The sequence below is a fragment of the Mobula birostris genome, chromosome 22 (genome assembly GCF_030028105.1).
Source record: "Mobula birostris isolate sMobBir1 chromosome 22, sMobBir1.hap1, whole genome shotgun sequence".
Classification (NCBI taxonomy): Eukaryota; Metazoa; Chordata; class Chondrichthyes; order Myliobatiformes; family Myliobatidae; genus Mobula; species Mobula birostris.
In genome coordinates, this window is record NC_092391.1 from 62,283,627 (window position 1) to 62,308,891 (window position 25,265).

General features: G+C 49.7%; 1 protein-coding gene across 1 annotated transcript in view; it reads right to left on the reverse strand.

The window, feature by feature from the left end:
• Window positions 1–245: 245 nt before the first annotated feature.
• LOC140186508 (tricarboxylate transport protein B, mitochondrial) overlaps window positions 246–25,265 on the reverse strand; it is an 87,142-nt gene continuing 62,122 nt past the window's right edge. Inside the window, exons 5-9 of the mRNA XM_072240885.1 lie at window positions 23,145–23,229; window positions 17,516–17,620; window positions 9,496–9,611; window positions 4,159–4,232; window positions 246–2,223 (exon numbers count right to left, since the gene is read on the reverse strand). Of these exons, the coding sequence (XP_072096986.1) occupies window positions 2,109–2,223; window positions 4,159–4,232; window positions 9,496–9,611; window positions 17,516–17,620; window positions 23,145–23,229 (495 nt within the window). The 3' untranslated portion in view covers window positions 246–2,108. The remainder of the gene's footprint in view (window positions 2,224–4,158; window positions 4,233–9,495; window positions 9,612–17,515; window positions 17,621–23,144; window positions 23,230–25,265) is intronic.

Consider the following 25,265-nt stretch of genomic DNA (forward strand, 5'->3'; position numbering starts at 1 on the left):
AAGGGTCTTGGAGCAAAACATTGGCTATCCATCCGCTTGGATAGATGCTGCCTGACCTGCCGAGTTCCTCTGGCATTTTGCGTGAATTGCTCTGACTTCCAGCATTTGCAGATTTTCTCATGTTGCCAATTTATCCTTCCAAACACAACCTCCACAAACACACAGTTTTAGAGATTAGCCAAATCCTAAAATTATAATCACAGTCAAACAAACTGCAAAATAACAAGACTGCAGCATTTGAAGCATATTAGTTAATTTATTAATACATCACGTTGTAAACATTGGCCACAGTAAGAGAGGTCGCACAGGAATGAAAGAGGATGGCTTGAACAGTTTACATGATATTGGCAGGGAGGAGGGGGGACAGGGTCTTTCAAGGAAATTTTCAACCCCTGTAAATGTTATTTCACAGTTTTAAAGGAACATTAACCACATATGCACACACACAAACATTTTGGTAAATATAAATAGGTATTTAAAGAAAAAAACTTCCGGTGAGTTGTTTCTGCTGCACGATGACAAGAGTTCTGGGATGTGTTTCCCACCCCACCCTGGGGGATGAAATCGTTCTCTCTCCCAGACACCTCTGAAAGCAGGCCGGATGCAGTCACCCTGGCAATAACAGAGGCTGCAGATGCTGACATCTGGAGGAATTCAGTGGGCCAGGCACCAACTGTGGGCAGAGGAGGGGGAATGGACAGTTGACGTTTCAGTCGAGAGGGTCCTTTTCTCTCCAGGGATGCCGCCAGGCCTGATGAGTTCCTCCAGCACTTGGCTCCCTGCTCACAGCCAGACTGTATGCCCAGACACAGTTCCTTGGCAGATCAATATAACTACACGACAGAACACAGCCAGAGTTTCAGCCCGCCAGAAGATAACAGACACCCTCTAAAGGTGCAAATTCATTTGGCTTCTACAGAATCTCACCCACCCCTACAGAACGGCGATTCTTCTAACACAGTTCTAACACAGCAATTTGGAATATTTCCCTTTCTTCTGCGTTTACAGAATACGAAGGCGGGTTTTCCGAGAATGATCTCCAGGGAAATTACAATGAGCCTACCCCTTCCTCAGTCACCTTGAACTGGAAAGGTAAATTTAGATTCACAGAGGAAGCCTTTCCTTTGGACCAGGTTACGGGCACACTTCTAACTCCTCATGAGTCACACGCACAAAATGCAGGAGGAACCCAAGTCAGGCAGCATCGATGGAGGGGGATAAACAGTCAATGTTTCAGGTTGAGACCAGGACTAGAGAGGAAGGGGAAGATGTCAGAATATCAGAAAGAAGCCCTTCTTTTCCAGTCCTGGTCTCAGCCCTAAAAATTGACTATTTATTCCCCTCCATAGATGCTGAGTTCGTCCATCATTTTGTGCGCTCTCTTTTGTCCAACTGTTCCTGGCCCTGATGACAAGTCTCCCTCTCGACAGACTCCAGCTAGAAGTCTCTTTTCAGCTTTCATATTTTCTAGTCTTCTCAAGCACCTCCTGGGATTGATGGGAAAGCTCAAACCAGCTGGGATCCCAGCCCAGTGAGAGGATATCCATGAGGCAATGGCCGTTCATTCAAAGGCAGGAAGCCACGATCCTGGATCAGGGTCACAAGGGGTCAAGAAGGTTGCCAACCCCTCCAAAGAACCATTTTCCTGCAGCATTCGGTGCCATGATCCATTTCCCCCAAACCCCACACTTCATGTAACCTCAGAGAGTCCATTCCTTTACCCCGATCTCTAGGCACTGGTGGTGACATGGGAAACAACAAGATGCGACCTCTCCCTGTCCCACGCCTCAAAAAATATAAAGAACACCAGAAAGTGCAGTCACTTTGGCACAGTACATTAAAAAGGGTGTACCATCTATTGATATGGAATGCTTCACCCAGTCCACGGAACACCCAATGATATTAATAAATTAACTTTCTCAATCACTGAACATGATTTCCTCAGACTAAGTATTTTATCACTGGACAACACTAAGGGAATATATTGACTTCATTGGCTATTTCTCTCTTACACGGTTCCACGTTTTGGTGAGACTTGTCCCTTCACCCCCCCCCACCCACACCTCTGGTAGCCATGGCGATAGGACTTCTCTCCTCCCCCAGCAGCCTCAGTCCGTCTTCCATATCTTATTTAGTACCTTCACCACCTCCTCGTAGATGATAAAAACGATGGCAACGTCCAAGCAGACTCGACCCAGGCGTGGGACTGTTCCTTTGTAAAACCTTGGGTGGTGGGAAGGGGGAGAAAGGGGGGTGGGGAGAGGGGGGTAGAGGGGGGAGGGAGGGTGGGAGAAGGGGAGATTGGGAGAGCGGATGGAGGGGAGGGGGAGGGGAAGGAGGGGAGGGGGAGGGGAGGGGGATAGAGAGAGGCAGAGGTGGGAAGCGGGAAGGAAATAGCAAGGAGGCAGAGGGAACAGGGAGATACAGAGAGGAAGAGGAGTTTAATGAAGGTCATCAGGCTGCCCAGGAGAGTCTGTGGTAAGGTTGCATGGTGGCTGAGTTATTGGACTGCATGTACAGGGACCCATCATAGAGAGGACTACACCGAACATCCCTCTCAGCCCACTGTCCATACTAACCATCATAGAACAGGCCCTTCAGCCCACTGTCTAGACTAACATAGACATAGAATAGTACAGCACAGTACAGGCCCTTCGGCCCACAATGTTGTGCCGACCCTCAAACCCTGCCTCCCATATAACCCTCCACCTTAAATTCCTCCGTATACCTGTCTAGTAATCTCTTAAACTTCACTAGTGTATCTGCCTCCACTACTGACTCAGGCACTGCATTCCACGCACCAACCACTCTCTTGAGTAAAAAACCTTCCTCTAATATCCCCCTTGAACTTCCCACCCCTTACTTAAAGCCATGTCCTCTTGTATTGAGCAGTGGTGCCCTGGGGAAGAGGTGCTGGCTATCCACTCTAATCTATTCCTCTTATTATCTTGTGCACCTCTATCATGCCTCCTCTCATCCTCCTTCTCTCCAAAGAGTAAAGCCCTACCTCCCTTAATCTCTGATCATAATGCATACTCTCTAAACCAGGCAGCATCCTGGTAAATCTCCTCTGTACCCTTTCCAATGCTTCAACATCCTTCCTATAATGAGGCGACCAGAACTGGACACAGTACTCCAAGTGTGGCCTAACCAGAGTTTTATAGAGCTGCATCATTACCTCGCGACTCTTAAACTCTATCCCTCGACTTATGAAAGCTAACACTCCATAAGCCTTCTTAACTACCCTATTTACCTGTGAGGCAACTTTCAGGGATCTGTGAATATGCACTATCTAGACTACCCATCAAGGAACAGGCCCTTCGGCCCACTGCCTAGACTAACCGTCAAGGAACCGACCCTTCACCCCACTGTCTGGACTAACCATCACACATCTTTCAGTGCCACAGTCCTTCTGGAGATGAAGAACTTAAAGTACCGCAGGCCTACCCCATCGGCGAGTTGCTCGTTGCAGAGAAACTGAAGGTGCTGGACTTGGGGCGGACCGTGATGCTGCCTGCGTCAGAGGAGTTGGCGCACGATGGCAATGGGCAGTCTAGCAGTCAGTGATTGTCTGAGTCGCTTTTCTTGTGATTGTAAGGCATGTCGAACGCTCTTAATGTGGAATGCTGCAAGTCCCATTCACTGATTTATTGGCGGACAGAGGGGGAGTCATGTTGTTGCCTGTTTACAGCCAGCAGGAGGGAGGTGTTGGGGTGGGTACGCTCCACCGGAGGTGATGTGGCACGGTGCCCAAGCTGGAGCTGGTGCTGCCCCCTAGTGTCCGCTTAGCAGAAGACTGCTGCAACATTCATGGACTCGGGGACTTGGTCGAAATGTTTTATGTGACGGTATTTTACTGATATCTTGTACTATATGTGCTATGTCAATGTTGTGCTGTGAGTGACTGTCGGTACTGTATTTTTTACCTTGACCCTGGAGTAACCCTGTCTCGTTTGGCTGTGTTCATGTATGGAGAATGACAATTAAACTTGCACTGAACTGTACAGTCTTCCATAACTGGGGTTCAGAACCTGCTGGGTGTGTAGCTACAACCTTCTGACCGAGATTCATGTATCTATCCTACCAATCCACCACAAAACAGTGTAATTTAACACCCGTGGCACTTTGCTGCTTAAGAATTTAAATCATTTCACTCACGCCAGGGGCCCTTCGTGTTTCATGATCTTGAAGGCACAGTTCCAGGTACTCTTGTATTTATGTGACTCCAGTCCCTGAGGAGATGAGACAAGATGTAAGACTGCAGAGAGGATAGTCAGCCTCAGGGGTTGGGATGTGACCATCAGTACTCGGGGATTGGACACCCCACTGGACACACCCAACACTTGACCCCTCCAAGCACACTGAGCTGTTACAATCTACACTAATCCCATTTTCCCACAGCAGGACTGCACCATCGATCATCATCGTTACATGCTATATGACGTGGTTGATCGTGGTCTCAATGACCATGATTGTTCTTGGTAAATTTTTCTACTTTTTCTGCCTTCCTCTGGGCAGTGTTTTTACAAGACAGGTGATCCCAGCCATTACCAATACTCTTCAGAGATTGTCTGCCTGGTGTCAGTGGTCACATAACCAGGAATTGTGATATGCACCAGCTGCTCATACGACCATCCACCACCTGCCCCCATGGCTTCACGTGACCCTGGTCGGGGTGGGAGGGGGCTAGGCAGGTGCTACACCTTGCACAAGGGTGACCTGCGGGACAACAGCGGGGAGGATTGCCTTACACCTCCTTTGGTAGAGACATATCTCCACCCTGCATCAGAGAATATTACAGCACCGTACAGGCCCTTCAGCCCATGCTGAACCTACTCCACGATCAATCACACAATTCCATCCTACATAAGGTGGGTTAGTAAGCTTGCAGCTGATACCAAGGTTGGTGGAGTTGTGGATGGAGCAAAGAACTCAACACAATATAGATCAGATATGGGCTGAGAAATGACAGATGGAGCTTAACTCAAATAAATGTGAGGTTTTGCACCTCAGTAGGGTAAATGCAAGGAGACAGTACACTGTGAAGGGCAAGGTCTTTAACAGTGTTACTGAGTACAGAGAGATCTTGGGGTCTAAGTTCACAGCTCTTTGAAAGTGGCTATACAGGTTGATACGGTTGTTAAGGCAGCTTATTGGTCAAGACCATTGAGTTTAAAAGAGGTTATGCTGCAACTTTATAAAATTCTGGTTAGGCCACATCTGGAGAATTGCATTCATTTCTGGTCACCCCACTATAGGAAGGATGTTCAGGCTTTGGAGAAGGTGCAGAAGTGGTTGACCAGGGTTCTGCCTAGTTTAGAGGGCATGTGCCTATCATGAGAGGCTGGATAAACTTGGGTTGTTTTCTCTGGGGCACCGGAGGCTGAGGGGAGATCTGATAGAGGTTTGTGAGATTATAAGAGGCAAGGTTAGAGAGGACAGAGAGTATCTATTTCCTGGGATAAAAATGTCTAATACCAGAGGACATGCATTCAACATGAGAGGGGATAGGTCAAGGGGGATGTGAGGGTTAAGTTTTTTTACTCAGAGAGTGGTGGATGCCTGGAATGTGCTGCCTGGTCTGGTGGTGGAGGTAAATACATTAGAGGCTTTTAAGGGATGTTTGGATAGGCACATGGATGTGAGGAAGATGGAGGGATATGGACATGGTGTAGGTTGGAGGGATTAGTGTTTGGGTGTTTTTGATTTGGTTTATTAGTTGGTTCAGCACAATATTCTGGGCCGAAAGGCCTCTTCCTGTGTGATACTGTTCTATGTTCTATAGGCTTGCTGTTTTCTGTCTCACCTAATACCCAGCATCCAGCAGCCCCTCCCCTACCAAAAGCCAGCTCCTCAGAGCTCATGGATAAGTCTCATCCCTCATGTCTCCGGGTCAGTGGGGAGGAATCTGGCTCAGTTGCCCATTCCCAGGGGCTCCAGGGGCACCTGACACCAAGGAATGAATCTGTGCCCTTCTCAACCACAGTGGCACATTCAGTCTGACAACATGCAGGCCATTCGGCTCAATGCCCCTGTGCTGTCCCATCAGAGAAACAAGCACTTTGGCCCCCATATCTGTACGGAGCACTTTGCCCATCTCCATTAACCCCATTTGCTGGCATTGGGACTGCAGAACAGTGCAGGCCATTCAGCCCACAATGTTGTGCTAATCCTTTAACATACTTCCAGATCAATCAGTGAAGATTCTCGGCTCCAAAACATTGACTATTTATTCCTCTCCATCGACACTGCTTTTCTTGGCCCGAAACGTTGACTGTACCTCTTCCGATAGATGCTGCCTGGCCTGCTGTGTTCACCAGCATTTTTTATGTGTGTTGCATCGACACCGCTTAATTGCTGAGCTCCTCCTGCATTTTGTGCTTGTTCCAAGATCCGGTTAATGCCTCCCTCTCACAAAGTCTCCAGTTTACTTTCATTCACATGCCTATCTAACAGTCTCAGAAATGTCCCTAATGTACCTGCCCCTACCACCACCCCTAGTAGTGCATTCCACACACTGCCATCATCATCATAGTACTCTCATGGCCAGTGCATCAGTGTTGTTCCTGGCAATAGCGCATAGAGGTAGCACAAGGTTAAACAACATAATGTAGATTAAAGTGTCACAGTTACAGAGAAAGTACAGGCAGAAAACAAAGCAAAAGCAAGTTAGATTGTGAGACCATTCCAAGTGAACTATTCAATAGCCTGCTAAGAATGAGATAGAAGCTGTCCTTGAGCATGCTGGTATGCACTTTCAGGTGTTTGTACCCTCTGCCTGAAGGGAGGAGGGAGAAGAGAGAATATTTAGGGTGGGAAGGGTATTTCTCTTTTGATTATGCTGGCTATTTTACCAAGGCAGGAGGAAATGTGGACGTGATCCACAGAGAGGAGGCTGGTTTCTGTGATGTGCTGAGCTGTGTCCACAACTCTGCAGTTTCTGGTGGTCAGAGGCAGAGCAGTTGCCATGCCAAACCATGGGTGCATCGGAATAAGATTCTTTCAATGGTGCATCAGTTGCAATTCTGGGAAGGTTAAACAGGATTTGCCACATTTCTTCGGATTTCTGAGCAGGGAGGGGTACTGGTGCCTTTTCATGGTCATGGTGTTTACATGTTTGGACCAAGACAGTCTATTTCTCATGTTCACTCCGAGAAACCTGAAGCTCTTAACCTCAACACCACTGATCTAACCAGCTGCATGAGCACAATGTTTACAGTACCAGTGACCCGGGTACAATTCCCACCACACGGTGGTGTAGTGGTCAGCACAACACTTTACAGTACCAGTGACCCGGGTTCAATTCCCATCACACGGTGGTGTAGTGGTCAGCACAACACTTTACAGTACCAGACCCGGGTTCAATTCTCACCGCTGTCTGTAAGGAGTTTGTATGTTCTCCCCGTGACCGTCTGGGTTTTCTCCAGGTGCTCTGGTTTCCTCCCACAGTCCAAAGATGTGCAGTTGGTAGGTTCACTGATCATTGCAAATTGTCCCATGATTAGGCTGGGGTTGAATTGGGGATGGCTGGGTGCCGCGGCTGGGTTTACGTTGGGGGTCGCTGGGTGCCGCAGCTGGGTTTAAATCGGGGTTTGCCGGGTGCCGCGGCTGGGTTTACATTGGGGGTCGCTGGGTGCCGCGGCTGGGTTTACGTTGGGGGTTCCTGGGCGACACGACTGGGTTTAAGTCGGAGGTCGCTGGGTGCCGCGGCTGGGTTTAATTCGGGGGTTTGCTGTGCGACAGGACTGGGTTTAAGTCGGGGGTTCGCTGGGTGCCGCGGCTGGGTTTAAGTTGGGGGTTTGCTAGGTGCCGCAGCTGGGTTTAAGTCGAGGGTTCGCTGGGTGCCGCGGCTGGGTTTAAGTCGGGGGTCGCTGGGTGCCGCGGCTGGGTTTAAATCGGGGTTTGCTGGGTGCCGCGGCTGGGTTTAAGTCGGGGGTCGCTGGGCGACACGACTGGGTTTAAGTCGGGGGTTCACTGGGTGCCGCGGCTGGGTTTAAGTCGGGGTCGCTGGGCGACACGACTGGGTTTACGTTAGGGGTGGCTGGGTGCCGTGGCTGGGTTTAAATCGGAGGTTTGCTGGGTGGCGCAGGTGGGTTTAAGTTGGGGGTTGCTGGGTGCTGCAGCTGGGTTAAAGTCGGGGGTTTGCTGGGTGCCGCAGCTGGGTTTAAATCAGGGTCGCTGGGTGGCGCGGCTCGAAGGGCTTGTTCCATGCTGCATCTCTCAATTAAAATAAAAATAAATCGAAAACTTTCAGATGGACTTAGAGCACTGAGTACACAGGGGGTAACGTAGGGGGTCTGAGGACACGGCCTGTATTTATTTATTTAGAGATACGGCACAGAACAGGCCCTTCCATCCCAATGAGCTGCACCACCCAACAGCCCACTGATTTAACACTAACCTGATCACAGGACAACTTACAGTGACCAGTTAACCTCAACACTGAGACATACCTCCACATTGACAAATACTGCACTGTGCATCCTTGCTACAGAGATGTGCCTAAGACTTTTGCACAGTACTGTACGCGGAGGGATAGGCCGTGACTGGAGAGCTCTCACTATGAATCTGTATCTGTAGTCTGCAGCCAAGGGAGGTGCTCGGATGAGATATGAGGCAATTGAACAGGGACAGAGGGAGAGAAGCACAGAAACGGGCTAGGGATTTCTCTTGGTAACGAAGAGGATGAGAAGTGGCTTTATAGAGGTGTACACGATGATAAGAGCCGTAGATATACTGGATAGCCAGAGACTTTTTCCCAGGGCAGAAATGGTTAACACGATGGGACATACTTTTAAGGTGATTGGAGGAAAGTATAAGTGGCATGCCAGGGGTAGGCTTTTTATACAGCGTGGTAGGTAGGTGACAGGGTGGAGATGCATCTCTACCAAAGGAGGTGTAAGGTGCTCCTTCCTTCCGCTATCCTGCAGGTCACCCTTGGGCAAGGTGTAGCACCTGCTTAGCCCCCGATCAGGGTCACACAAAACCATGGGAGCAGGTGGTGGATGGTTGAACGAGCCCCCGGTGTATATCACAAGTCCTGGTTATGTGACCACTGACACCAGGCAGACAATCTCTGAAGAGTATTGACAATGGTTGGGGTCACCCATCTTGTAAAGGCACTGCCCAGAAGAAGGCAATGGCAAACCACTTAACCATATATAACCATATGTATAACCATATAACAATTACAGCACGGAAACAGGCCATCTTAGCCCTTCTAGTCCGTGCCAAACTCTTACTTCTGTAGAAAAATTTGCCAAGAACAATCCTGTCATGGATAGAGAAAAGACAATCGATTAAAGACAGATTGAAGACATTATTGCCGGCATCATACAACATGGCACGTAATGACGAAGATGATGACGACAAGGAAGTCCAGATTCCCCTCTCTCCTGCCACTAAATAACCCACTATTTTGTCTGCCCCACCCCTCTCGCCTCAGTTATCTCGTGGGAAGTCCATCAGTCCTCGGCAGGAGCATTATTCCCATACCTGCATCCTGGTCTTTATCACGTCCAGGGGTGTGTTACCAAAGACGCTGGCAGCCCCAGCTGTAGCTCCAAACAGGCCTGTGATGAGAGGGTTTAACTCTTTGGCTGGATTGTCCCCTGCGGGAGGAAGGAAAAGAGAGAGTTACTGCAGTCAGTTGGTCAGAGGCACGTCGACCCTCCTTGTTCAGGGAACGGGCAATCCCGATGGTCCTGTGCCCTGCAGGTTACTTCTCTTCCATACCACCTTCTCCTTCCACCCAACGAGCTGTGTGTCCCAGAAGTACAAATCTAGGCCTACCAAAACAAGCAACAGACACAAAATGCTGGAGGAACTCAGCAGGCCAGGCAGAATCTGTGGTAACGAGTGAGCACTGTTCATTCATCACCATAGATGCTGCCTGGCCTGCTGAGTTCCTCCAGCATTTTGTGTCTGTTGCTTGGATTTCCAGCAGCTGCAGATGATCACCCTGCATTGCTGCCTGAATTATCAACAAGCCTCAGACGTCTACAGCTATCCATCTTAATCCACAACTCTGGAGGAGTTTGAACACTTTCAAATTCTTTATTCCAAGGAGTGTATTCTCTTTCAAGAGATTTTCTCCACGGCCTTTCCAGGGCTTTAACACCCATGCTCAACATTATTGGATTGGGTGTGTCTGCATCTGCACCACCCTCCCCAGCCCTTCCTGTGGCACTCCACCCTCACCATTCCCAAAATCCTTTACACCCGACAGATTCACAAGCTCGCTCTCCCCTGCACATTGACAAATACAGTATTGCGTATGTAACGTTCCGTTATATTGGCTCGTGTATGTCTAGGGGAAATCTCGCCCAGCACCCGCCCCAACACTCTCCACAGGGTCGATCGCCACCCGAATCAATCACAAACATCAATCATCAGCCAGCACACCCAGTAAATTTTAACAAATACACTTTATAGATATTACTAATTCTATGACATTAATATACATTTGATACAGAGAGGAAAGTAATGAAAAAAAAAGGCGCCAACACTTATAAAAGTCCAAGTTCTTTGCGCGCTACGTTGGAGCTCAATTCAGCTTCAGACGACCACCCGAATTCCGTCGACTCACGGCTCGGGACCACTCGGAGTGATCAACCGGAGCCTCTCCACACATCCGCGGTCTTCCTTGTCTCTCCTCCGACTCCCCACCAAAACTCAGTCCACAGTCATATCATACAGCATGGTAGCCGAAAACAAAACGATACATAACCACCCATTGGCTAATAGAACCCTGTTATCTCATTTTAAAGTAAAACAAACTGCTAGCGCAAACTCTCCTCAGCGTTAAAGCACAACAAAGCCGCATTCCCCAGATTAACATAACAAAGTCGCCATTTTAAATGTAACAAAAGAAAGACCCCGTACGCTCTCCCACAAAAAGTCATGCCCTCATGACGTTAACAGAGTTCACCAGTGCTCCTTGTAAAACACAAAACCCAACCCAGGTGCATAAAGCAGTGACATAACTTTGCAGGGCAGTAGAGATCACACCCTGCTCTCCCAGCGCTATATAAGTGAGTCTTTCCGGGGGATGCCTACTCCTCTGAGGCCTCTGTACTTCCTCTGCTGACTCTCCCTGTTCAGACACCCCAGTTGACCCCTCGGGCCTATCTGTCGGACCTTCCCCTTCACCGGGATCCCTCTGCCCCTGTGAGCCCTCCGGCTCGGGTTCTGCCTCCACCCTCTCCTCCCCCAATGCCGGCTGTAATACAGGCGGCTCTGCAACACCCTCCCTCGGTTCCCCTGACTCAGTGATGGAAGGGCCAAGAGTCTCTTCTCCCGGCACCGGGGAAGCAGGTACCACACGTCCGACTCATCATCTTCCGATGACGTATCCCTTCTTGAGGTGGGGACCGGCCCCGTTTTCTTCGCAGCGGGCTCTTCCCGCGCCCCGCGCCCTCGCAGAGTCCTCGTAATAGGAGTAAACTCCCATTCGGGCTCTGGGTCCATCTTCACCTCTCGACCCAGAGGCAACAAGTGGTTCCGATGGAGTACCTTGACAGGCCCCTGCCCGCCCTCAGGTCTCACCCGGTAAACCGGGAGATTCGGCATCTGACTCTCCACCACATAGGGGGTGGCTGCCCAACGGTCCGCCAACTTGTGCTTACCCTGTAGTCCTAAATTCCGGATAAGGACTCGGTCTCCTGGCAATAGCTGGACGAACTTTACCTTCTGATCATACCTCCTTTTATTCCGCTGATTCTGCTTGGTGGCTGCCGCCTCAGCCAACTCGTACGCCCTTTTCAACTCTCTCCTCATATTGGACACATACTTCAGACATGGCTTCGAAGGTATTTCCCCCGCTTCAGTCCCAAAACACAGATCAATGGGCAACCTCGCTTCCCGTCCGAACATCAGATAGTAGGGCGAGTACCCCGTAGCATCATTGCGAGTACAATTGTAACAATGAACCAAATGGGCGATGTGCTGACTCCACTTACTCTTCTGTCCAATCTCCAAGGTGCCGAGCATGTCCAGCAGGGTCTCGGGTTGAGGATCACCCTGCGGGTGATAGAGGGTGGTTCTGGACTTTTCAACCCCAAGCATATCCAGCAATACCTGTATAAGCCTGCTCTCGAAGTCCCGTCCCTGATCACTGTGGATCCGCCAGGGAAGGCCATAATGAACAAAGTACTTCTCCCATAACACCTTCGCCACTGTAGTCGCTTTCTGATCCTTAGTAGGAAAAGCCTGCGCATATCTAGTGTAGTGATCCGTGAGGACCAAGACATTCGCGGTATTGCTGGTGTCTGGCTCAATAGACAGGAAATCCATACACACCAGGTCCATGGGTCCCGCACTCTGCAAGTGGGATAACGGGGCCGCCTGCGCAGGCAAGGTCTTCCTCCTGACGCAAAGGCTACAGGTCTTACAGTATTCTTCCACCTCCCCCCTCATCCGGGGCCAGTAAAACCAGTCCTTGACTAATCCATAGGTCTTCTCTACCCCTAAGTGCCTGGAATCATCATGTAGAGCCTGGAGCACAGTCTTCCGATACTTTTCAGGCATGACCAGCTGCCAGCGCCGGGGGTGGTCCAGAGGCGACGTGACCCGGTACGGGACGTGGTTCTTCAGCTTCAACCGGGGCCACTCCTTCAGTAGTAGAGGAACAGAGGCATGCTTCACTTTCTCCACCTGCCCCATATCACCCCGGCTAACCGCGTACCAGATGATGCCAATGCTTGGGTCATCACGCTGAGCCGCCTCTACTTCCTGGTGACTCAACTCCAGCAGCTGCCTGTTCCTCAGAGCAGTCACATTACAGTAAACAGTGGGCAGTGCGTCACCGTCAGCCCCCAGTTGATCTACTGCCCGATCCGTTCCCATCTGTGCTCCTACTTCCCCGTCGCTCCCAACTTGACACATGGCCTTTACTCCCTGGGCAGGGACACTCTTCCACTCCTCGGCCCTGCCCGACTCGTCGTGCGCCCGACGAGACAGGGCATCTGCATCGATGGTCCGACTCCCCGGGCGGTACTTCAGGCTGAACTCATAGGCAGACAAGGCTGCTAACCACCGGTGCCCAGTAGCGTCCAGCTTCGCCGAAGTCAGGATATAAGTGAGGGGGTTGTTATCAGTTCTCACTTCAAACTGGGCCCCGTATAGGTAGTCACTCAACTTGTCTACCACCGCCCATTTCAATGCCAAGAACTCCAGCTTGTGAGTGGGATAGTTTCTCTCAGATGGCGACAAGCTCCGACTGACAAACGCCACTGGCCTCAATCCGTTTCCCTGTTCCTGGTACAGAACAGCCCCCAGACCGTCGTGACTGGCATCAGTGTGTAGAACATACGGCTTCCGGGGATCAGCAAAAGCCAACACTGGGGCCTGTGTCAGCGCCCTTTTTAGAGATTGGAACGCCTCCTCACATTGAGCATCCCACCTCACTCCAAAAGGCTCCCCCGGGTTCAAGTATCCTCCTACCTCCGACCCTCGGTCTCCCTTCCTCCTCCTCCCCACAGGTGGATAGCCACACAGCAGCTGGTTCAATGGATGACTCATTTTCACATATCCTTTCACGAACCGCCGGTAATATCCGCAAAACCCCCAAAACGAGCGTAAGGCGCTCACCTTCTGAGGTCTCGGCCAGGTGGTGACTGCGGCTATCTTACCCGGATCGGTGGCCACTCCACTTCGCGAGATTATGTGTCCGACATAACTGACTGACGTCTTGCAGAACTGGCATTTATCCAGGGAAAGTTTTAACCCTTCCTCTTTCAGCCGACTCAGCACCTTCAGCAGCCGCTCCTCATGTTCCTCCAACGTAGATCCAAACACTATCAGGTCGTCCAGGTACACCAATACCTCCAGCAGGTTCATGTCCCCCACTGTCTGCTCCATGAGCTGCTGGAAGATGGCTGGGGCCCCCGAGATACCTTGGGGCATTCGTTCGAACTGGAAAAACCCCAGGGGACAGATAAAGGCTGTCTTCTCTTTATCAGTCTCGCTCATCGGAAGCTGGTAATACCCACTCCGCAAATCCAATACACTGAACCGCTGCGCCCCACTCAGACAGGCCAAGGCATCTTCCACCCTCGGGACCGTATATTGGTCGGGAACAGTGCGGCGGTTCAGGGTCCTATAGTCCACGCACATGCGTACCTTCCCATTTTTCTTCCTTGCCACCACTATGGGGGACGCATATGGGCTTCGGGACTCCGCAATAATCCCTGCGTCTTTCAACTGCCGCAAGTGCTGCCGCACATCTTCCACATCTGCTGGGGCCAACCGCCGCGACCTCTCCCTAAACTGGGTGTCATTTGTCACCCGAATGGTGTGCCGAGTGCTCTTGGAACACCCTACATCAAACTTGCCCTGAGAAAAGACATCCCCTAACTTCAGCATCTTCTCCACCAGCCTGCTCTTATACGCCGGCGGTACAGGGGAGTTTTCAAAACTAAAGGCCTCCTCGGTCAGCCGCCCCCCCGTCTCCCAATAGTTCTCTTCCAGTGGGCTTCACGGGGGCACTGGACATCACCGTCACCGGGATCAAGTGCGCGAGGGGCATCCTGCGCTTAAAGGTGATCTCGCTCTCCGTTATGTTCCTTACCATCACCCCCATCCACCGTGCCTGTACAGCTGAGGGCCTCTGCAATTCAGGTCTCACTAGCGCCCCAGCCGGGAACCGGGACTCCCTTTCCAGGTCGTCGGGGGCGTCTACTAGCAGGGCCTTGCCCGGCTGTAATCCGGGGAATCTGGGGGTCCCCATCACTAATGCCGCCTCCCCTGGCCGTATCACCTTAGGCCTCACTTGAGTGCACCACACCGTCCTTCGTTTGCACTCAGGATCCAGCCCCTGGGGGTCACCCACTCCTTCGTACACCGCTCGGAACACGGGGTGTACCGAGAGGGTCTCCAAAAAGTTCTCCCCCCCTCGGCGCATCTCGTCTCTCACAATCCTTCTGCAAGTGGCCAGCTTCCCCACAGCGGTAGCACACCCCCGGCCACTCACATTCCCGGCAGAAATGCCCCTCTCTCCCACAGTTATAGCACCCACTACTCGCCGCCTCTCTCCTCCCGATACAGCCCCCCAGAGACCCCTTGGATTTCTCTGGTCTCACCCCGACTACCACCTCCTGAACCGCTGAAGACCGTCCCTGAGGGTCCGAGCCCCCTGGTCGGCCCAAAGCACACTCCTCAGCCCGTACCTCTCGGATCAGCTGTCCGAATGATGGAGGGGGGCTCTGCTTAAATGACTGCCGTACACTCCAAGCCACTCTGTCATCCTCCCGGGAACCGCTACATATCTAGCTCATCCTTAACTCCGCCACTTCGTCCTCCTTCACTACCCCTCGTCGCAGCAACCCCGTAAGCTTTCCTTCCAGCCTGAAAGCATAGTCTGAGAGCTTTTCCCCTCTTCTCTGCCCCATCCATTGAAACTCCGCTAAATGCCGCCAGGGATCCCCTGACAGTCCAAACACTTCCTCCAAAGTGTCCAAGCACTCCGATAGGAAAGCCAAGGGGTGTGCCGCTCTCAGATCGCGGACCACCCGGGCCGCCCCGCCCCTTAAGCTTTCCACCAATCGCTGTCTCTTTTCCTCATCCGAAACTGGCCACACCTCTAACAATTGGGATGTATCTTCAACCCAGGTCTCCTAGTCATCCTCCCCTTCTGGGGTGGGCTTGGCTCCCAAGAAAATTCTCAGCTTCGGTCGGGGCCCCTCAACCCTTCTCGCCAGGGAGGTAATGGCAGCCGTTAACTCGGCAGTCTCATCCCGCCCATTGGGGTGGGGCCTGGCCAAACCTTCCCACTCCACACCTCTACCTCTTGCTACGGGCACTCGGCCGGGGGCCTCATCTAGCTCCTCCCCCTCCGGCACCTCCTCACTTGCATCCTCGGGGAGAGTGTGGAGACCCCACGGCCCCGCCTCCCCTGGGGCATGGCCTGTCGCTGGTAGTTCCAAAGTCATGACGTCGGCACTCGTCCGCACCAACATCCAGCTGGACTCCAGTTCTTTCCCACCCCTTCTAGCTACAAGTTCTACCTGCCCGATACCTTTAATCAAACTCAACCCTCGCACCAGTACCTCTGCCGGAATGCGATAATCGACCCCGCTTACCACACACGCATGATTCACCCGTACCTCCTCCATTTCACACCAATTTACAATCTTATCTCGCTCCATCTTCACACCACTTACCGCAACCACAAGTACAACTTTCCCGAAAAAGTCCAAATCCCGGACGAGCCCCCACTTGTAACGTTCCGTTATATTGGCTCGTGTATGTCTAGGGGAAATCCCGCCCAGCACCCGCCCCAACACTCCCCACAGGGTCAGTTGCCACCCAAATTAATCACAAACATCAATCATCAGCCAGCACACCCAGTAAATTTTAACAAATACACTTTACAGATATTACTAATTCTATGACATTAATATACATTTGATACAGAGAGGAAAGTAATGAAAAAAAAGGCGCCAACACTTATCAAAGTCCAAGTTCTTTGCGCGCTACGTTGGAGCTCAATTCGACTTCAGACGACCACCCGAATTCCGTCGACTCACGGCTCGGGACCACCCTGAGTGATCGACCGAAGCCTCTCCACACGTCCGCAGTCTTCCTCGTCTCTCCTCCGACACCCCACCAAAACTCAGTCCACAGTCATATCATACAGCATGGTATCCGAAAACAAAACGATACATAACCACCCATTGGCTAATAGAACCCTGTTATCTCATTTTAAAGTAAAACAAACTGTTAGCGCAAACTCTCTTCAGTGTTAAAGCACAACAAAGCCGCATTCCCCAGATTAACATAACAAAGTCGCCATTTTAAATGTAACAAAAGAAAGACCCCGTACATGTACATACATATTATTTTATACGTATACACACACACATATATTTATTTGTAAACCTGGGCTGGAGTAAAGGATGCTAGCAGTGTAATCTCTCCTGCTCTCCTCTGTGACAGTCAGATCTTTCAGCACAGAGGGGACCTCACCCATGGGACAGGCCCTCTCATGGTCTCTGCCCAGTAGGTCGATCTGTTGCCTGTCTGGACCACGGAGACCCAGGTTTACTCCTGACTTCCAGAGTTCTCTGAGGAGGTGTCTGCACCTTCTCCCTCTGACCGTGTTAGTTTGAAGTACTGTCTGAGGGGTGTTGGATGCCACTGGGCCTGTACAGGAAGATTGCTGAGGAGAAATATACCGGGCAATAAAGGGCCTGGGCAGCGTGGATGTGGAGAGGATGTTTCCATTTATAGGAGAGTCTATACTCCAAGGGCACAGCCTCAGAATGGAGGGATGTCCCTTTAGAACAGAGATGAGGAGGAATTTCTTCAGCCACAGGGTGGTGAATCAAGTCTTTGGGTATATTAAGGCTGAGAGAGACAAGTTCTTGATTAGTCAGAAGGTTAAGGGCTTCTGGGAAAAGGTGGGAGAATGGGCTGTAAGAGAAAAAACAATCAGCCATAACTCAGTAGTGAAGCAGACTCACTGGGCTGAATGGCCCAGTTCTGGTCCTATACCTTACCGTCACATGAACATTACCTTTGTACCAATTCTTCAGTGAAGTCATGACAAAGAAACGGATGGCCTGATTGGATCCCTGCTTCAGAACCGTCGCTGTTAGCCCCTGATACGTCCCCTTCAGTCCTGGGCAGAGGGAGGCAAGAGCTTTAGCCCACACATCACTGGGTATAGGTATCACTCCCCCTCATACACGCACGGTCAACTTCACCACATTCCCCTCCCGGCCAGCCCACGACAGAAACTCCCAGTTGGAATTCCTGGGAACATTCACTGAAAAGACTGCTGACACACAGCAGAGGGAGTTGGGAGGGCTGAGTAGCTGTTCGGTACAGGGGCTGAGGGAGGAGAGCAGATGGGGATGGTGGAGGCTAACGATTTGGCAGATGCTGCAAGTCTTGAGCAAAAATCAAATCAATAAAGTTTAACTATCATTCTGACCATACATAGATACAGTCGAATGAGACAGTGTGCCTCTGGGGCCCAAGAGCATAACATACATTCAAAATAGCGAGACAAAAAACACACACGTCGTTACACCAGAAAACATGTATAGTCCAAGTCCCTGAGTGACATGCACATTGATGGTATAGTTCCTGGCAATCCAGCCCGTCCTTCTGCCAATCGAACACTGGAGGGCAGCACTGACTGGAGAGGCCAGATCCCAACTGTGAAACTCAGCAAGTCAGGCAGCATCTGTGGAGAGGAATAAACAGTCGACGACTTGGGCCGAGACCCTTCATCAGTACTGGAAAAGAAAGGGGGCAGAATCCAGAGTAAGGTGGTAGTGGGAGGGAGGGGAAGGAGGACAAGCTGGCAGGTGATAGGTGAAGCCAGGTGAGGGGGAAGGTAGATGAAGTAAGAAGCTGGGAAGTGATGGGTGGAAGAGGTAAACAGCAGAACAGGGAGGGGAACCAGAGGAGGTGATGAATAACTGAGGAGAAGAGCGAGAGGTGAACCGGAAGCAGGAATGGGAAAAGAGAGAAGGGATAAGACCATAAGGCCTAGGAGCAGATCCAGGCTACCTGGCCCACCGATTCCGGTCCACAGCCAACCCATTATCCCTTTCAACCCAACCTACCCACCTCTTGCATCCCTCAACATACCAGCTAACCAAGAGCCTATCAACAGCTGCTTTAAATACACTCAGTGACCTGGCCTTCACAACTGCCTGTGGCAATGAATTCCACAGGCACACCACCCATGGCTAAATAAATTCCTCCTCATAGAAACAAAGAAAACCCACAGCACAATACAGACCCTTCAGCCCACTATGTTGTGCCGAATGTGTACTAACTTTAGAAATTACCGAGGGTTAGCCATAGCCCTCTATTTTTCTAAGCTCCATGTACCTATCCAAAAGTCTCTTAAAAGACCCTCCTCCACCACCATCTCTGCGTAAAAAATTACCCGACATCTCCTCTATATCTACTCCCAAGCACCTTAAAACTATGCCCTCTTGTGCTAGCTATTTCAACCCTGGGAAAAAGCCTCTGACTATCCACACGATCAATGCCTCTCATCATCTTCTACACGTCTATCAGGTCACCTCTCATCCTCCGCCACTCCAAGGAGAAAAGGCTGAGTTCACTCAACCTGTTCTCATAAGGCATGCTCCCCAATCCAGGCAACATCCTTGTAAATCTCCTCTGATCCCTTTCTATGGTTTCCACATCCTTCCTGTAGTGAGGTGACCAGAACTGAGCACAGTACTCCAAGTGGGGTCTGACCAGGGTCATATATAGCTGCAACATTACCTCTCGGATCTTGAACTCAATCTCACAGTTGATGAAGGACAATGCACCGTATGCCTTCTTAACCACATAGTCAAGCTGCGTTTGAGTGTCCTATGGACTCGACCCCAAGATCCCTCTGATCCTCCACACTGCCAAGAGGCTTACCATTACTACTATCTTCTGTCATCATATATGACCTACCAAAATGAACCACTTCACACCTATCTGGGTTGAACTCCACCTGCCACTTCTCAGCCCAGTTTTGCATCCTATCAATATCCCACTGTAACTTCTGATAGCCCTCCACACTATCCACAACACCTCCAACCATTGTGTCATCAGCAATACTTCCACTTCCTCATCTAGGTCATTTATAAAAAAATCACGAAGAGAAGGGGTCCCAGAACAGATCCCTGAGGCACACCATTGGTCACTGACCTCCATGCAGAATATGACCCGTCTACAATGACTCTTTACCTTCTGTGAGCAAGCCAGTTCTGGATCCACAAAGCAATGTCCCCTTGGATCCCATGCCTCCTTACTTTCTCAATAAGCCTTTCATGGGGTACCTTATCAAATGCCTTGCTGAAATCCATATACACTACATCTACAGCTCTACTTTCATGAATGTGTTTTGTCACATCCTCAAAAAATTCAATCAGGCTCATAATGCATGTCCTGCCTTTGACAAAGCAATGCTGACTATCCCTAATCATATTATGTCTCTCCAAATGTTCATAAATCCTGCCTCTCAGGATCTTCTCCATCAACTTACCAACCACTGAATTAAGACTCAATAGCATAGCATAGCATAGAGCATAGAATAGTACAGCTCATTACAGGCCCTTCGGCCCACAATGTTGTGCCGACCCTCAAACCCTGCCTCCTATATAACCCCCCACCTTAAATTCCTCCATATGCCTGTCTAGTAGTCTCTTAAACTTCACTAGTGTATCTGCTTCCACCACTGACTCAGGCAGTGCATTCCACGCACCAACCACTCCCTGAGTAAAAAACCTTCCTCTATTATCCCCCTTGAACTTCCCACCCCTTACCTTAAAGCCATGTGCTCTTGTAATGAGCAGTGGTGCCCTGGGGAAGAGGCGCTGGCTATCCACTCTATCTATTCCTCTTATTACCTCTATCATGTCTCCTCTTATCATCCTTCTCTCCAAAGAGTAAAGCCCTAGCTCCCTTAATCTCTGATCATAATGCATACTCTCTAAACCAGGGAGCATCCTGGTAAATCTCCTCTGTACCCTTTCCAATGCTTCCACATCCTTCCTATAGTGAGGTGACCAGAACTGGACACAGTACTCCAAGTGTGGCCTAACCAGAGTTTTATACAGCTGTATCATTAAATCGTGACTCTTAAACTCTATCCCTCGACTTATGAAAGCTAACACCGCATAAGCTTTCTTAACTACCCTATCCACCTGTGAGGCAACTTTCAGGGATCTGTGGACATGTACCCCGAGATCCCTCTGCTCCTCCACACTACCAAGTATCCTGCCATTTACTTTGTACTCTGCCATGGAGTTTGTCCTTCCAAAGTGTACCACTTCACACTTCTCCGGGTTGAACTCCATCTGCCACTTCTCAGCCCACTTCTGCATCCTATCAATGTCTCTCTGCAATCTTCGACAATCCTCTACACTATCTACAACATCACCAACCTTTGTGTCATCTGCAAACTTGCCAACCCACCCTTCTACCCCCACATCCAGGTCGTTAATAAAAATCACGAAAAGTAGAGGTCCCAGAACAGATTCTTGTGGGACACCACTAGTCACAATCCTCCAATCTGAATGTACTCCCTCTACCACGACACTCTGCCTTCTGCAGGCAAGCCAATTCTGAATCCACCTGGCCAAACTTCCCTGGATCCCATGCCTTCTGACTTTCTGAATAAGTCTACCATGTGGAACCTTGTCAAGTGCCTTACTAAAATCCATATAGATCACATCCACTGCACTATCCTCATCTATATGCCTGGTCACCTCCTCAAAGAACTCTATCAGGCTTGTTAGACACGATCTGCCCTTCACAAAGCCATGCTGACTGTCCCTGATCAGACCATGATTCTCCAAATGCCCAGATATCCTATCTCGAAGGACCTTTTCCAACAGCTTTCCCACCACAGACGTAAGGCTCACGGGTCTGTAATTACCCAGACTATCCCTACTACCTTTTTTGAACAAGGGGACAACATTCGCCTCCCTTCAATCCTCCAGTACCATTCCCGTGGAAACGAGGACATAAAGATCCTAGCCAGAGGCTCAGCAATCTCTTCCCTCACCTTGTGGAGCAGCCTGGGGAATATTCCGTCAGGCCCTGGGGAGTTATCTGTCCTAATGTATTTTAACAACTCCAACACCTCCTCTCCCTTAATATCAACATGCTTCAAAACATCAACCTCACTCATATTGTCCTCACCATCATCAAGTTCCCTCTCATTGGTGAATACTGAAGTATTCATTGAGGACCTATCAATGGTCTATAATTTCCTGGGCTATCTCTAGTCTCTTTCTTGAATAAAGGAACAACATCCGCAACCCTCCAATCCTCCGGAACCTCTCCCATCCCCATTGATGATGCAAAGATCATCACCAGAGGTTCAGCAATCTCCTCCCTCGCCTCCCACAGTAGCCTGGGGTACATCCTGTCTGGTCCCAGAGATTTTGATGCTTTCCAAAAGCTTTGACACACCCTCTTTCTTAATATCTATATGCCGAAGCTTTTCACTCCACGTTCTTTCTTTCTAAATGGATGCCCCTTTATTCTGAGGCTATTCCCTCTGGTCCCAGACTCATCCACCATAGAAAATATCCTCTCCATATCTACTCTGTTTAGGCCTTTCACTATTCAGTAAGTTTCAATGAAATCCCTCATCATTCTTCTATACTCCAGTGAGCACAGGCTCAGAGCTATCAAACACTCCTCATACATTAACCCTTCCATTCCTGGAATTATACTCATGAACCTCCTCTGGGCCACCTTGAATGCCAGCAGATCTTTCCTTAGATGAGGGACCCAAAACTGCTCACAATACTCGGTGTGGTCTGACCAAAACCCTCTTTCTTTTATATTCTAGTCCACTCAAAATGAATGCTAACAATGCATTTGCCTTCCTCACCACCGACTCAACTTGCAAGTTAACCTTTAGGGAGTCCAACCTAAGGATTTTCAAGTCCCCTTGCACCTCTGATTTTTGAATTTTCTCTCTGCTTAGAAAATAGTCTACGCCTTTATTCCTTCTACAATACACTTTCTGACTGTATTCCAGCTGACACTTCTTTGTGGTTAGCACAACGTTTTACAGTACCAGTGACCCGGGTTCAATTCCCATCGCACGGTAGTGTAGTGGTCAGCACAACGTTTTACAGTACCAGTGACCCGGGTTCAATTCCCATCGCACGGTAGTGTAGTGGTCAGCACAACGCTTTACAGTACCAGTGACCCGGGTTCAATTCCCATCACACGGTAGTGTAGTGGTCAGCACAACACTTTACAGTACCAGTGACCCGGGTTCAATTCCCATCACACGGTAGTGTAGTGGTCAGCACAAAGCTTTACAGTACCAGTGACCCGAGTTCAATTCCCATCACACGGTAGTGTAGTGGTCAGCACAACGTTTTACAGTACCAGTGACCCGGGTTCAATTCCTGCTGCTGCTTGACCGTGTGGGTTTCCTCTGGGTGCTCTGGTTTCCTCCCACAGTCCAAACACCTACCAGTTGGTATGTTAATTGGTCATTGTACGTTGTCCTGTGATTAGGCGAGGGTTAAATTGATGGGCAGCACGAAAGGCCGAAGGGCCTGTTCTGCACTGTGTCTCAGGATCATCTACCTCACTGGAAATAGCGTGTGCATAGTGCTGTGTTCATCACCCTTGTCGATGGGAGAGGCACTCACCTTGCTCACGGACTATCTCTCGGACCCCATGAAAGAACCCTCGGTACTTTGGCTTTGCAGAGCACTGGTCATGGATAAACTTCACCTGGAAGGAAAAGAAAATGTTTTGAGCCACCTTGATGAGTTCATGCAAGAGGAACAAGCCTGTGGCCAGTGGGAGGAGACTTGGGTCTGTCAGCGGTTGTGACACTGCCTTTTCCTTTTGGGGGGGGGGGGGGGATTACTGGGGACCCTCCCCGCCCGGCTTCAACCTCAGACACCAAGAGATCAAAGTTCAAAGTAAATTTATTATTAAACTACATGTATGTCGCCATATACAACCTGAGGTTTATTTTCCCAAGGACATATTCAATAGATCCATAGTAGAATAATAACCATAACAGAAACAATGAAAGACTACACCAATCTGTTGTTCAACCAGCGTGCAAAAGACAACAGACTGCAAATACAAAAAGAAAGAAATAATAATAAATAAATAAGCAATAAATATTGAGAACATGAGATGGAGAGTCTTTCAAAGTGAGTCCATTGGTCGTGGGAACATTGAGTGAAGTTATACCCCCTTGGTTCAGGACCCTGATGGTTGAAGGATTGTAACTGTTCCTGAACCTGCTGGTGTGAGACCTGAGGCTCCTGTACCTTCTTCCTGATTCCAGGAGTGAGAAGAGAGCATGTTCTGGGTGGTGGGGGTCCCTGATATTGGATGCTGTTTTCCTGCAACAGTGAACAAGATTCTGGTGAGGCTGCATTAAAAGCATTGTGTCTCCCTGCTGTAGGAAAAATGGCCATGAAGCTGGGAAGAGTGCCGTGATTCAGAAGGTCCTTACCATGACTTGAGAGGGTCAGCTGTGGACAGAGGCTAAACGAGCTGGGACTTTTTCCAGTGGCATATAGGAGACTGCAGGGTGATCTATAGAGGTGTACAAAATTAGGAGGAGCATAGAAAGGGTTTTTCCCAGGATTGAGGACTCAAGAACTAAAGGGAACAGGCAGGAACCTGAGGAGGCACTTGTACACGCAGAGGATGATCAGCAAATGGAATGAGCTGGCAGTGGAAGTGGTTGAGGTAGGTACATCAACAACATTTAAAAGCTACTTGGACCAGTACATGAATCAGAAAGGTTTAGACTCTACCTTGGTTAATGGTTAAGTGTCCATAGCATGGAAAAGGTTGGGAACCCCTGGTTCAGAGGAATATGGGACAAACACAGCAAAATGAAAGTGCTGTACTTCTGGAAAGATGGGATTGATTTATGAGGAACTTACAGGAACTTGAGACACCCAGTTTTACTGATATCATGCACGAGTTTTGTGCTGTGAGTGACTGTTGGTACTGTGTTTTGCACCTTGTCCCCGCAGTAATGCTGTTTCGTCTGGCTGTATTCGTGTATGGTTGAATATAACTAAACTTGAATTTGAAATGGAGCTAGCTTCGATGGGAATCTTGATGGGCATGGACCAAATGGGTAAAGGGACTGTTTCTGTGTGGTAGGACTCTGTGACTATCAGGGAGCTTGGGATCTAAATTCACCGAAAGGGGCCATACACCCAGGTAGGGTGGAAACGAAGGTTTGTAAGACCATAAGATACAGGAGCAGAATTAGGCCATTTGGCCCATTGAGTCTGCTCTGCCATTTCATCATGGCTGATCCAATTTTCCTCTCAGCCCCATCTCCTGCTTTCTTTCTCCCTGTATCCCTTCAAGCCTTGACTAATCAAGAATCTATCAACCTTAAATATACCCGATAACTTGGCCTCCACAGCCACCTTTGGCAATGAATTCCACAGATTCACCACTCTCTGGTTGAAGAAATTTCTCCTCATCTCCATTCTAAATGGACGTCCCTCTATTCTGAGACTGTGTCCTCTGGTCTTAGACTCTCCCAGCATAGGAAACATCCTCTCCACTTCCACTCTATTGAGGCTTTTCAAGATTCAATAGGGTTCAATGAAGTCACTCCTTATTCTTCTAAATTCCAGTGAGTAGAGGCCCAGAGCCATCAAATGCTCTTCATAAGACAAGCTTTCAATCCCAGAATCATTTTTTGAACCTCTCGAACATCCTTTCTTAGATAAGGGGCCCAAAACTGCTCATAACACTCCAAGTGAGGCCTCACCAGT